At 39.0% G+C, this 14768-nt stretch overlaps 1 protein-coding gene across 1 annotated transcript; it reads left to right on the top strand.

Annotated features, from left to right (window-relative positions):
- Positions 1-981: 981 nt before the first annotated feature.
- On the top strand, positions 982-2619 carry LOC113780468. The gene is made up of 2 exons (XM_027326267.1): positions 982-1398; positions 1441-2619. Exons 1-2 carry the CDS (start codon positions 982-984, stop codon positions 2617-2619), a joined length of 1596 nt encoding a protein of 531 aa, XP_027182068.1.
- The last annotated feature ends 12149 nt before the right edge of the window (positions 2620-14768 follow it).

Raw genomic sequence — 14768 nt, 5'->3', positions numbered from 1 at the left:
AAAACAAAAAATGGGGCAAACTTCCTTCAAGACTCAGTAATAAGGAATCCATGGCAATAAATACAGCCCCTATGAAAATTGCTACCAAAGTGAGTCGAAAGGTCACTGAGAAGTTGGATTCATACCAAAATAGGTCAGTAAGAAGACCCACGTTAAAAGAGATGCAAGAAAAAGAATACCCATTTCTCGAATCTGATTTACAAGGGATGTTTGATGATTTTTTCAAGGAGAAACTTCTTGAACTTCCCGAAATGAAGCGCCCAGAGAAAGCCGGTCAAGTCAATGATCCAATATTGCTGTTATCATCGCTTGATTAGCCATCTTCTCACCAAATGCTTTGTTTTTAAAGACAAAATTATAAAATTGGCCCGTCAAGGAAAAATCCTTCTTGAGGAAGATAAAGCATCGGCAAACCAAACGACAATAATATTTGGATCTGTGTGTTGTCCGATAGAAGTTTTATCCACATCAAGTAGTGCTTTGTCTAAGAAGTTTGAAAAATTCTCAATTGAAGACGTTATTGAAGATGACAACGAAGGATTGACTTTAGTCACTCGAAAGAGGACTTACAAGTCAAAAATAAAGAAGTACATCTTTTCAAAAAGCATTCGTTCGACAAAGCGTAAAGTGACAATGAAACAACAAAATGTAACAAATAAACAAAAAGGAGTGGCCACAATGCCAATTCCTTCAGATTTTCAGCTCCTTCAAGAGTTTCGACAGCCCGTGACACTAAGAGAATTTATACCCAATGGGTATTTTAAGTGACGATGCTGATGATTCCACTTCTTGTAATGTCGTCAAAGTTGAAAATCCTCAATCACATAAATTGGCACTAAATTTGAGCAAAACTCAAAATCGATGTTTAAACCACCAGTGGATTGTGCAACAACTATTATTTTTTATGATGACGATTTAACTGTTGAGTTCAAAACCCACAATTGACCTTTGTTTGTTAGTGCGTATGTCCGAGAATAGAAGATGAATCGGATACTCATTGATGGGGGATCTGCTGTCAATATTATGTCCGTACGTGCTATGAAAGAACTAGAAATCTCAAGCGATGAACTCTCCCAGAGCCGCCTCATGATCCAAGGATTTAATCAAGGGGGGCAAAGAGCAATTGGTCTCATAAGGCTTGAATTGCTCATTGGTGGGCTGTCTTCAAGTGCGTTATTTCATATCATTGAAGCCAAAACCTCTTATAATATGCTCTTGGGACGACCCTGGATTCACGATAATGAAATTATACCATCTATTCTGCATCAATGTTTCAAATATTATCGAGACGGTATAGTTAAGAAGGTTGTTGCTGATGATAAACCTTTCATTGAGGCCGAGGCTCACTTTGCCGACGCCAAATTTTACCTTCAGAATGAACCAAAAAGAAAAGAATCAGTAAAGGAAGAAAGTCAAAATTTCAAAGTACCCATTTTGCAGTATATTCCAAGATCAAAGAGAGAAGAATGTCAGTCTTCTTTTATCAGGAATGATACATTAAATGTTCCGCTCACCAAAATAGAGCCTGTTAAAAATGAGAAAGCGAGTTTGCAAGGATTTGTTCGTCCCAAAGAAGAACCGGCAGTAGAACATTACTCACTACCAACTAATCGGACTCAAAAAGGTTTTGATCCAAACACATACAGACTTCTTGCTAAGGCCGGTTATAACCCAAATGAGAAGCATGCATTGAGCAAACTCCCTCCTGAGGTGACTGGTGAGAAGACTCATGGATTAACACCTACGCAGAAAATGTTGAAAGAAAAAGGCTATAATATTGAAAGTTCGTCGATGGGTCTTGGTTATCAACCGCCTTCTCCAGTGCGTATAATGATCAAAAGGGCAAGTTGTAACTACGTGGACGAGAAAATGGAGGTGACAAGCCGAAGGAGATCTGTGTTCGATAGGTTGGGAAATAAGTCAAAGCATACTTCTGTGTTTGACAGACTTGGCCCGCAGCCGAAAAATTTGAAACCGCCCGTCTATGAAAAATTAGGTAATAAAAAGCAAGAGTACCAAGTTGCCAAGGAAGAAAGCCTTACTCCAATAAAGAAGAACGGACCAAGAAAGCGAGTCTCCAATTTCTTCATGCACTATGAAGACTTATTCAATGTAAGAATCGAAACCATTTTTGAAGAGCAGGGTCAAGAAAGTATGGCTTCCTGTCATCATATTACGATCAATGATCCCGAAGAAGAAGAAGAAGACGCGGATGACGCTCCCCCTGAACTTGAACAAGGGGTAAAAAATACAGTCGATGCGCTAAAAGAGATTAATCTTGGCACAAGCGACGATCTTCGCCCAATTTACGTAAGCTCTTGTATGACTCCTGAAGAAGAGAAAGAGTATGTTGATTTGCTGCTCGAGTTCAGGGACGTCTTTGCTTGGGATTACTCAGAAATGCCTGGTTTGGATTCAAAGATCGCCGTTCATAATTTATCTGTCAAGCGAGGAACAAAACCTGTCAAGCAAGCTCAAAGGCGCTTTCGGCTCGAATTAATTCCTCTGATAGAAAATGAGATAAATAGATTGATTGAAACTGGGTTCATACGGGAAGTGAAATATCCAACATGGATTTCAAGTATCGTCCCTGTAAGGAAGAAGAATGGGCAAATTTGAATTTGTGTTGATTTTCGAGACTTAAATGAGGTTTGCCCTAAAGATGATTTTTCGCTCCCCATCACAGAATTGACGGTAGATGCTACAACCGGGCATGAAGCACTATCTTTTCTCGATGGATCATTTGGCTACAATCAAATACGCATGGCGCCCGAGGATGAGGAGCTCACTGCCTTCCGCACCCCTAAGGGAATTTATTGCTATAAAGTAATGTCATTTGGCTTGAAAAATGCTGGAGCGACATATCAAAGGGCAATGCAAAGAATATTTGATGATATGCTCCATAGAAATGTGGAGTGCTACGTTGATGACCTTGTTGTGAAATCAAAGAAGCGAGAGGATCATATTCAAGACCTTCGAAGAGTTTCCAACGCCTTCGGAGGTACCAACTGAAGATGAATCCTCTGAAGTACGCATTCGGAGTCACTTCTGGCAAGTTTTTTGGTTTCATCGTACATCAACGGGATAGAGGTCGATCGATCTAAAATTGATGCCATTGTGAACATGCCTGAACCGCGAAATATTCATGAACTAAAGAGCCTTCAAGAGAAGTTGGCATACATCCGGAAGTTTATCTCTAATTTGGCCGGACGATGCCAACCTTTCAGTCGACTGATGAAGAAAGGGGTGCCCTTCGAGTGGGATGAATCGTGTAGGAATGCTTTTACAAGCATCAAAACGTACCTCATGAATCCACCAGTGTTGGTTGTGCCCATCCCAGGAAAACCATTAATTCTCTATATTTTCGCTCAAGAACGGTCGGTTGGGGCCTTACTTGCTCAAGAAAATGATGAAGGTAAGGAGAATGCACTGTATTACTTGAGTCGGATGATGACATCTAATGAGTTGAATTACTCACCCATCGAAAAGTTGTGTTTGGCACTTATATTTGTCATTCAGAAGTTGAAACATTATTTTCAAGCACATACTATTCGACTCATTTCTAAGTCTAATCCCATTAAATATGTCATGGCAAAACTTATACTGTCTGACCGACTCGCGAGATGGTACCTCCAGTTTCAACAATTTAAAATTATTTATGTACCTGCGAAGGCTGTCAAAGGACAAATATTGGCAGACTTTTTAGCCGATCATCCCATACCTACTGAGTGGGAGTTGACTGATGAACTCCCCGATGAAAAAGTGTTTATGGTCGAATCTCCGTGGTCGATGTATTTCGATGGAGCTGGTGCGGGAGTTGTCTTTTATACTCCTGAAGCAGATATATTGTCATACTCTTTCACTTTAACACGCCGGTGTTCAAACAATGTGGCCGAATATCAGGCATTAATTCTCGATTTTGAAACGACTGTAGACATGAAGCAGTTGCATCTTAGAATCTATGGTGATTCAAAATTAGTGGTAAATCAACTTCTTGGTATTTATGATGTCAAGAAACCTGAATTGATCCCATATTATAAGTATGCAAGACAACTCATGGGATATTTAGATAATGTCACTATAGAACATATCCCTAGAAATTTCAACCAACAAGCTGACTCTTTGGCAAGGGTGGCATCCATGATCATTCTACCTTCTCATCGAAATCAAATTTCAATATGTCAAAATTGGGTCATACCTCCGATGTTTGATGAAGAATGTGATACCCCAACTTTTAGGATAATATTTTTGTTTAGTCTCAAAGAGGATATTACGGTTTCTTTATTTTATTTTTGTTTTAAAACATTGTTTTATTTTAAAGACTAGAAACCCTAAAGTCTAATCAAAACCCTAGTTCCACTTGTGACTGACCGTTTTCTCAAATTTCTCATATTTTAACCGAAACCCTAAATTCAATTTATGGAATTGTAAAATCCGTCACGTTTTCTTAAAAATGCCCTTTTAATTGAAAATTATGATTTTATAATAGCCCTACCACCCAATCACCCCACAATAAGTGCAAATGAACATGAAAGTAAAGGTTTTCACTTTTGATTTTCAAATTGGAGCGAGTTAGGGTTTTCATGTTTTTTCGTAGTGTGACTATTCGGTACGGAGTAAGGATCAAATTTGGTAGGTACGAGTGACTTTTGGATGAGGAAATATTATATGATTTGAAGTGATAATAATAAGTTAGTGATTAGAAGGTAAAAACCCTAGTATACGTGATTTAAGAAAAAACGGCTCGAACCGACGGGTATCGATCACTACCGATTGAACCCACCACTTGACCACCACTTTCTTACCATACAAGCTCATTAATATTTGAGCAAAATATCTCCTTATTTCCAGCTGGCTTTGACCGAAATTTAGGGCTAAAAAAATTGCAAGGAAAAGAAAAAAAATGAGTGGAATTGGTAAGGACACTTGTCGGCCACCTAAGGGCCTTGACCAAAACAACTTGTCTTGCCTTCTTATCACCATGGGCTACCTTTCTTTCTCATTTTTTTCTGCTGTTTGGCCGAGAGAGAGAGAGAGAGAGAGAAAAATCCAAGGGAGAGCTTCACCATTTCATCTTGAAATTGAATCATTCAAGTGAGGAAACAAAATTCTAAACCGATTAATTTGTGAGTTGTGACTTTGGGAAGCTAGGGGAACCAAAAATTTCAAGAGGAGGTGAAGTATTACTCTTGCAAGCTTCTTTTGTTAAGGTATAAGGTCTAACCATGGCTTTGGTCCTTTTATTTTTGCTTAAGTTGTTATATAACTCATATTTTGGTTAGATTAGTAGTTATCCAAGTTGTTGGGATGAATTTGAGGTGATGAATGTAAGTTAGGGTTTGATGATTTTCTGCATAAACTTGTTGTATGGATAATATATGTTGTATCTAAACTTATATAAGTGATTATGGTAGTGATTGAAGCAAGAAATGAAGAAAGTTTCCTTTGAAACCGTAAAATTCCAAATTTCTGGAAAATTTGACTTCAGTTCTGTCCGGTTTCAGTACACTATGTTAGAGGCCGAATTAGGCTTGGCATAAAACATAAAAGTTGTATATAATGATGTTTTATAGATTCTTACAAAATTTCAGCTCAATCGGAGCAACGTAACCTGTGAAAAGACCAAAATACCCTCGCTGCCCTAGGATGTTTCCAGTGATCCGTTTTAGACAGTTCATCTAGTTGACCGTGTCTATTCACTATGATCCGTGCTGATTTAGCCATTTGCCAAAACATGAAAGTTTTATTACTCTGTCTTAGCTTTTTAACGCTTCTAAGAACTCCTTAAACGGACTTTGGTAGCCTGAGATATGGCCATTTAAATGTAGTATGGTTAACTAGCCGGTTAGTTGGAAGTTGGTTCTGTGAATTGGGAATTTGACTGGGTTACACTGGAAATTGGACTAAGTAATCTTCATGAAAGTTGTAGGCCTTCGTCTTAGCTTCGAAATGGTATAAGTTTCACCCCAATCCGATAAGCGCAGCCTCGGATGTGTCCATTCCGTAAAAATATGTTAAATCTGTCTTTTGTTAAATTTCATTTCCGCACTTGTCGTTAGCTTGATTTTGTACTTGTATTACCTTGAGCCTATTGAACGGCTATTGAGATGATTTTGTGTATGACTTTGGGATTGGCTGAGGAAAATAATGAAGCCGTAAATGGCTGAAAAATTAGGTAAACACAAAGGGCATGCTGCCCAAATTTACGCTCAAGAACTAGAGAAATATACTTGCGACTTGAGTAAGGGTTAAGAGTGATTACCACTTGAACTATCTAGGATATTTGCATCTTCTTTTACTGAGATATATAAGTAAGGATTTGGCCGAACTTGTACCCTTGAGAAATACCACTATGACTACTAGAAATACGTTTTCCTTGTACTTTCAATTCAAATGGCATTTTCAAGTATAAATGTTACACAATTATATAGTTTGAAAAGCGAGCGAGTGTTTCACGAATATTCTCCAAGTGAATTTCCATTTCTTGATTCTTATTGAACGAAACGTCTAAGTTTCGAACCTTAGTCAATTTTTAAAGTTCTGAAACAAAGTTTTATCGCAGATTTGGACTCCGAACCCGGAGTATAACCCAGACGTGATTACTAGGGGCACTTCATTTTGGTGAATGCTTTCAAATACCGAATTGAACTTGATACTTGTATTTGATACGTGACCAATGTGATTACATGTTGTATACGTGAATTGTTAGGGCAAGAGTGTACTTTATCGCACTTGCCCTTACGTGACATATATTTGTTTATTGTTGCAATTGACTTGACATACTTGTTTATGATGTGCGCACTTCCTGAAATTCCAGAAACCCTGCGGCAAGTTACTTGAGTCGAGCCGGCAAGGGTTTGGTCGATTGGGTAACGAACCCTGGGTCTCTTGATTGTCGAGTGGAGTGATATCTGCTCGACTAATCGGTATACTCGAGTATTACCACCCGTGTTTATTGAGAATTTTGGGCACAGTAGGGGGTGTGAATTGTGAACGGAAAGTAGTGTAAGTGGTGCTCTACTGGATTGGTTCCTTTACTTGAAAGTTGACGGAGTGTCAACTATTACGTGATCAAGCTCCTGATGATGAAATGGGAAGTTGGCTCCTGAGAGCCATCCGTATCCTTATGCTTTGGAATGATTATTATTTATTGGATTATTGTTTCTTCTGAAAACTTTTATACTCACTTGTTTTGAGATTGCTGCTTGAAGTATTATTGCCCACTTTTATGAACTCTTCTTGCTCGTTATTTTGCTATATCGAAAACTTGTATTTATAAATAATGGTCAATTTGTTATTTGAAACCTCACTGGGCTTTTAGCTCATTCCACTCCATTTGTTTTCCTTTCAGGGGTACGAGCGAGGCGTGAGATATGAAAAGACTAGCATAGACTAGTTATTTTTGACTTTTGACTTGTACTCGTGCTATTACTCGAATAGAATATTTTGTATCTGGATTGTATACACTTTGAACCAGTTTGGGTATATTGAGGTTTTGTATCTTGATTGTGCATCAATGTAAATTATAAACTTGAATTGCGATGTTATTTATGGTCTATGGATGTATGCATGTGATACGAGTGAGTGAGTCTTGGCGAGAATTGGGCAAGCGGTCCGCTGAACCCTTTGGTACGCCTTAAGGGGGAGGTGGGGTCATCACAAAGAAGATGATGGTGAGGAAGAAAATACTTATCATATTTTTGTCCATGAGATCGAAAAGGAGGATTGGCGTCATCTCATCATGATTACCTTAATCATGGGAAGTTACCAGAAGATCCCAAGAAAAGGGTTGATATACGTCGTCGAGCGCCACGTTTCATTTACTACAAAGGGACGCTTTACCGAAGATCATTCGATGGGGTGTTTCTACGATGTCTTGGAGAAGATGAGGCCATGCAAGCAATGGAGGAGGCTCACTCTGGGATATGTGGTGCTCACCAATCTAGCCCGAAATTACACTTTCGCATTAAAAGAATGGGATACTACTGGCCAACGATGGTAAAGGAATTGTAGACACCAAATTTTTGGTGTAATTTCATTTTTAGTTTTTTTATTTGTCGTATTCATTTTTTAGTTTTAGTTTCTAGTTTTATTTTTTATTTTTAAGTTTTATCATAGAATTTCTTGGAAAAAGGGAAAGAGGAAAAGAAAAAGCATTCAAAAAAAATATGATTTAGTCATTTGTAATTTAAATTCAATGCTTTCTTGAAAGTGAAAAAAAAAGGAAAAAATGAAAAATGAAAGAAAAAGATTGAAAATGGCAATTTTGTTGTTTTAGTTTGTTTATTTTGATGTAAAATTGTTGTTTTTTTTTATTACTTAGTTTTTATTATCAATTTTGTTTTAATTAATTTAAAAAAAAAAAAGAGCAAAAATAGCCGCGGCATGCAAGCTGCATTTTTTTGCAGTTTGCAAAGGACGGCCACGGATGCTTTTTGGAAGGCTAGATTTTAAGGCAAAGCAGGCCTTTCATCCTCACCATTGGGGTGAGGGTTTAGGAACTTGGATTCCCATATAAATAGCAAGGGAAAGCAGCAGCCGCAGGGTTTTAGGAGGAGAGAGCTGACGGAAGGAAAAACCGAGAGCAAGGGAGAAAAATCTAGGCTGAGGTCAGAGAGAGAAAGAGAGAGAACAGAGGGCTGTGCAAAAGGTTGGAGCTTTGAGGGAGGGAAAAGCAAGAGAGAAAGAGAGGTATTAGAGAGCGGCGACTGAAATTTGGACAAAGGGCAAAAGAGTGAGAGAGTGGACGGGCTAAGAGGAGAGATAGCTAGGGTAGCCGAAAAGAGAGCTTCCGTGAGAGGAGGGCAGGAAGACTGAGAGTGGACGGCTGAGAGTTTGAGAGCTTCGTGAGAAAAAGGGACGGCTGAAAACCTGCAAGAGAGGGAGAGCAAAACAGAGGGGGACGGCTGCAGAAATCTGGAAAAAGAAAACGTGAGAGAAAGGAGAGTTTTGGGTTGACGGGCTGAGTGAAAAGGCTGCGGAAGAAGCAATGTGAAGAGAGCTTCAGGCCAAATCAAAAGAGAAAGAGAGGCTGCCGTGGAGAAGAAAGAAAGAGATCTGAAAAAGAGAAAAGAAAAGCTGCAATTTTTTTCCTCACGACAAGGGTACGAGTTCGAAGCCGCAACGGGACGATTGCAGCAGCTCGTTCACGACATTTCCTGTCCGGATTGTGATTCAAAAAGCTTGGGCAGGTACTCTCCTAGATTGGTGTCTTGGTCCCTTCCAGTTTTGTTCATTGTTGAGTCGTCGCTTTGAATTTCTTGTGTGTTATTGCTGTTTACTTTCTCTGTTTCCATTCATTCCCGGTTCCTCCATGCTAGTTCAACTTGCCGATCCTCTTGTTCGAAACCTGGGGTTGCATGGTCTTGCTTTGGTTAGGATAATTTGTAGATTTGGATTTAGGGTTATGTGATGTTTGATTGGGTCTGTGATATGATTAGCTTCTTGATTTAGATGACTCATGCGGAGCTTGTTAAAGATAAATCCAGAAATCTGGTTGTTGTTTCTGTGTTGCTCGCTGGGTACCTCGTTTGATTTTTAATTGTTTGGTGTTTGCAACTGGGTTGTGTTAATCAAAATGTTCAGTTTGTTAAAGGTTTTGAGTGATGGGTCTGCTGACTTTGGTTCGAAGCTTGACATGAATTTTCTGCTTCAAAATTGCAGAATGTTGTTCTTCGATGCTTGCATGGTCTTTTTCGTCCAATTTTTGTGCTTAAATGCTTGGTAATCTAGTTACTTCAGTCCAGATTTTTTGTTTATTTGAGCCGTTGGTTATGTTCGGATTGCATTCAAAAATTCACCAGAAAATTGAACCCAACATTCAGGAACCTAGTAGAAGCAATAAAAGATGTTTTTCTGTCTTTGTGAATCTGTCAAGGCAAAGTAGTGAAGCTTAGCATGAGAAAACTGCCGAGAACTTTGTTGCATTTTTTCCTCTTACTGATCTTTCCGTGGCTGCTCTCTGAGTTTGTACTTCAGCCGCATGCTTAATTGTGTTTTGAAGGGAGGAAATGGAAGGTTGGGTGTTGAGTTTGAATGTTTAAACATCTGAAATGCTTGAGCTGGAAAATGGATTTCAGATTGCTGTCACTCTGCATGAATGTCTGTCCAGAATTTCTGTAATGCATTAGCTCCTTTATTGTTCTTGCTTGTTTGGAGTTTAAAGCTAAGTAGCTTGTTGCTTAGTTGATGTTGGGTTGGAAAATATCTAGTCCAAGCTGTGTATTTACATCAAAAATCTGGTTTGCATGATGAAGTAAAAAAGTCTCGGCTGGGAAAAATTGCAGAAACTTGCGGCACTTCCTCTCTTTCCTTCTATTGCTGTTTTGCTGTTTACTTTCACCCTTGATGATCATCTCCCTTTCCTGATTCAGTCATGTAATGAAGTTGCATGATTAGTGGATGCTGGATAGGCAGGATCTTGGTGTTGGATAAATCTGTTTTGCATGATGAATTGGATAGAATTGCGGCTGGAAAATTGCCGCAAGCTTGGAAGCAAAAGTCAGCAGATTTCATTCTTTTTAGTTGCAGATTTTGAAGCCCTTTACGTATGCATGCATGAAAGCTTTCTGAAATATTACACTTTGACCCCCCGAGTCTCCTTTTGTTTCACTATGACCCAACCAATTGAATAATCTCCTCAATTTGGTCCTTGGTAGTTTTTAATTTTACAACTTCATTGCTTGTTTGCTTCAATTAACTACTATGCTTTGTTTAAATTGCACTTCATGCATGAATTTAAGAGCTTTATGATCATGTGAGCCCGTGTTCGCATGTTTTCTTTAATTTTTACAAATAAATTGGTACCTTGACCATTTCTTTTATTTTGGAGGATAAATAAGTGACTTCACCCCATTAGAGCTCCAACTCAAGGGAGGTATAACTTCTTTTATTTTTTTTGTCTCTCCTATGTGATCCAACGTGCTACGTGAAAATTGCATGTCTACTTGCTTCCCTTGTTTTTCTTTAATTCCTTTCATTTACTTCATTTCCTTTTGCTTTTTATTTTAGTTATTCTTTATGGGGTATGTGTACACCTCTTGGCTTGTAATAGATAGGGCTTGGAAAGCACTTGATGAAGACCTATTGAAGACGTGTGCCTAGCTAGCAAATGTAATAGGTCCATTAGTTTGATTGCTTGCTTTTGTGGCTATGTGTTAATTTGCTTTATTAGGCTTTTGCATCTAGTCGAGCATGCTAAGTGTTATGTGCTACTTGTTTACGAGTGTTTGGCATGTCTACTCGCTTTCCATAGCCATGAATGAATGTGGTGGATGAATGTACGTCACCACACTAGTCCAACGCTAGTTGTGGCTTCTTTTATCGTTTCCACTAGTCTAATGCTAGTAGGAATTCATAGGAAGGGCTAGTCCAACGCTAAACCCAATAGGATTTTCCCTTTGTTTTTCATTAATGCATTATTTGCCTGTTCACTACATATCATGCATTTTTCCTTAGTTTTATCATTTGGCATGCTCCTCGATTCCCCTTTCCCCTTCATTTTAGGCCTCTTGCATCCCATGCTAGTTATAGGGTCCATTTTGTTTGAGAGTCCCCTTCTGATAAGGGAAACGAGCGAGTGTGGCTACTCGATAGCCTTAGCACGCTAGTTTTGCTTTCTAATCAAAGGGAAAATCGAAGTCGAAAAGTTAGGAGTCATTCCCATACCCGACCTGATGCATTCCCTTAGGTTCATTCATTCTCATTTACCACTTACTCATTCTTTTCAATTCACATTTTCCTTTCCTTATTGTTCATTTTGATTTCTACTTCATAAAATTGCACTTAATTACACGTATATGCACTTATCACTATATTTCATACACTTGCACACAAACACTTGGATTTTTCATACAATTTCACACATGCACCTTTTCATACACTTGCACACAAACACTTGGATTTTTATACAATTTCACACGTGCACCATTTTATACACATGCACACTTGCACTTTAGCCATCATTTGCATTAATCGACCTCTATAAGGTTTTCCTTCATTGGCCGCCGCAACTCATGTGGTTGGGACCAAAACCTTACAAGAGACATTTTAGAATTTAGGTTTGCATTTTTTCTTTCTTTTTGCATTCATCTAGTCAAATCCAAAACATGCAATACATATTTTTGGTAGAAAAATTGGGAAAGGTGGGGCTAAATCACGCAACTAGCCTTGGCTAGGTCGAAGGGGTGCCTTGGATTTTTATCCTTGCCTTCCCCTTCGTCAAATGTGACTCCCGAACCTTTGTCGTTGGTTTACGTGGACTAGGAGTCGTTTTAAAAAGGGTTTTTTACTGCTTGTCTTTAAAAAATTCATTTTTGGGTGACTTGGTACACCCTAAATCTATACCAAGTGGCGACTCCGTTTTTATATTTGAAAACCCTTTTTAAATTTCATTTGGCCAAATCGTCGCATTCTAAAGTCCCATGGCCTTTTATTTTTCTTTTCACACGTTCACATATTCCACACTATTCACACACCACCACACACAACATCGAATCAAAAAGTGGGGCGCGACAGGAATGTATCGATTTTGCTAGAAGATGTCAAGCTTGTCAATTCCATGGCAATTTCATCCGCCAACCTCCTGAACCATTGCATCCAACTGTGGCTTCTTGGCCGTTCGATGCTTGGGGTTTGGATATAGTTGGATTGCTCCCAAAATCTTCTGGAGGGTACATTTTCATTTTGGCAGCAACAGATTATTTCTCAAAGTGGGCCGAAGCGGTTCCTCTAAGAGAGGTAAAAAGGAGAATGTAGTAGATTTCATTCGCTCGCACATCATTTATCGATATGGGGTTCCGCGTTATATCATCACCGATAATGGTAAGCCTTTTTGCAATGTAGCAATGAGCAAGTTTGCGAAAAGTTTCATTTCAAACAATACAATTCATCCATGTATTACGCTGCCGCAAATGGACTCGCTGAAACATTCAACAAGACCTTGTGTAATCTGTTGAAAAAATCGTGGATAAATCGAAAAGGGATTGGCATCTTCGAATTGGAGAAGCGCTTTGGGCATACAGAACTACTTTTCGAACTCCCACACAAGCAACCCCATACGCGCTTGTTTACGGTGTTGAAGTGTTCTTCCACTTGAGTGTCAAATACCTTCGCTAAGAATTACAATTCAAGAAGGGCTCAGTGAAGAAGATAATGTTCGTCTTCGCCTTGAGGAATTAAAAGCACTCGACGAAAAGAGATTGGAAGCTCAGCAACGGATTGAGTGCTATCAGGCTCGTCTTTCAAAAGCATTCAATAAGCATGTCCGGCCACGCTCATTCCAGATTGGAGAGTTAGTACTCGCTGTTCGGAGACCGACATCCTTACTCATGGCGGACAAAGAAAGTTTACTCCTAAGTGGGATGGTCCATATGTTGTTCGAAAGTGTATACAAATGGCTCATACAAGTTGGTTGTTGAGGATGGATTAAGGGTTGGCCCCATCAATGGCAAGTACCTAAAAGGGTACTACGCATAATCAGAACCGCGAGATGCTCTTGGCCCGCATGAGCTAAAACTGTGGATGGCAACCACCAATAGTGTAGTATATTGTTAAACTGCTAAAACACTCCACCAAGTCTAAAATGGTAAACAAATAGATACTCCTGCCCCGCATGAGGTTAAGATGTGAACGGTAGGAACTACGTGTGACTTGATTCCCTTGTTGGGATACGTAGGCAGTTTGGAGGGCAACTTCTAAGTTCAGTTACACCTTTCCAAATCAAATCCTTGTTCCTTGCAAAAAAAAAAAAAAGAGAATCTTCTCTTTCCAAAAAAATATAAAATAAATAAAATGCCCCATTTGAGTTCTTGTATCTTAAAAAAAAAATAAGAGATAAGGAACGGAAAGCATTTTATTATTCAAAAAAAAAGGGAAAATTCATTACATGAAAAAAAAATGGAACAAATTCAGGAAAAAAGATAGGGTGAAAAGTCTAAATGTCAAATTTGTAATCCACTACAGCTATTTTGCATGATTCAAGTACAGACTTCATGTCTTCAAGTTCCTTCACTGCGTCATCAGTCAAGATGCCGGTACCTTCAATAGAGGAGAGCTCATCATGTGCCCGGGCTACTTCAGTCCGGATCTCCTCAAAAGTTTCATGCTTTTGATCGATAGTTGAGCTGATTTCCAGGCCTTGTTTCTCCAAATGATAAGTTCTTGTTGCAACACTTTCTTCCTGTCTTCAATGGACTGCAACTTTTCTTCAAGATTTTGCAGATGACAAGTTAGATCTTCTTCCTTCGCCTTAACTCTCCCGAGTTGAACGGTCACTTTAGAAAGGAGTTCTACATGTATTTCTTTACTCATCTTTTCCCATGATGAAGATGCCAAAACATCATATGTCTCCGCCTTGACAAACAATTCTATCAAATAATCTTTTAAAAGGAGACCATTGGTAGGATCCATTCTTGTGATTTCTGCAATGATCTCTTCGGCACAATCTTTTAAAGAAGAGATCTGCTCAATAGGAGTGTCAAGAATCTGCCCGTGAAAATCCATCCACAAACTCTGCAAATATCTCTTTCGATGCGCTTGGATCAATTTTTGCTCATGAAATTCTGAAACCAGTGCTGGTTTAGGCCTCTTTCGGGTCTCGTGCGAACCAGTTAACTCCTTCTTACACATTACTGAGGTACCTCTACTAGGGGCAAATTGTTTTGGAGTACTGATAGCTACTTTGTCACTTTTGTTGTTTGAAATTATATCATCAGCTTCAAATTCGGGTGGTGAATTGTTACCAACACCTTCTTGATGGAACTCAAGAA

This window comes from Coffea eugenioides, chromosome 8 (assembly GCF_003713205.1).
Source record: "Coffea eugenioides isolate CCC68of chromosome 8, Ceug_1.0, whole genome shotgun sequence".
Taxonomy (NCBI): domain Eukaryota; kingdom Viridiplantae; phylum Streptophyta; class Magnoliopsida; order Gentianales; family Rubiaceae; genus Coffea; species Coffea eugenioides.
This window is presented reverse-complemented; position numbering and strand designations above follow the sequence as displayed.

Excerpts from the sequence above, each read along its gene's own strand:
- LOC113780468 (XM_027326267.1), top strand. The coding sequence starts at position 982 with ATGAATCGGATACTCATTGATGGGGGATCTGCTGTCAATATTATGTCC. Across the intron at positions 1,399-1,440 it reads AACCAAAAAGAAAAGAATCA|TATATTCCAAGATCAAAGAG; the intron begins GTAAAGGAAGAA and ends CCCATTTTGCAG.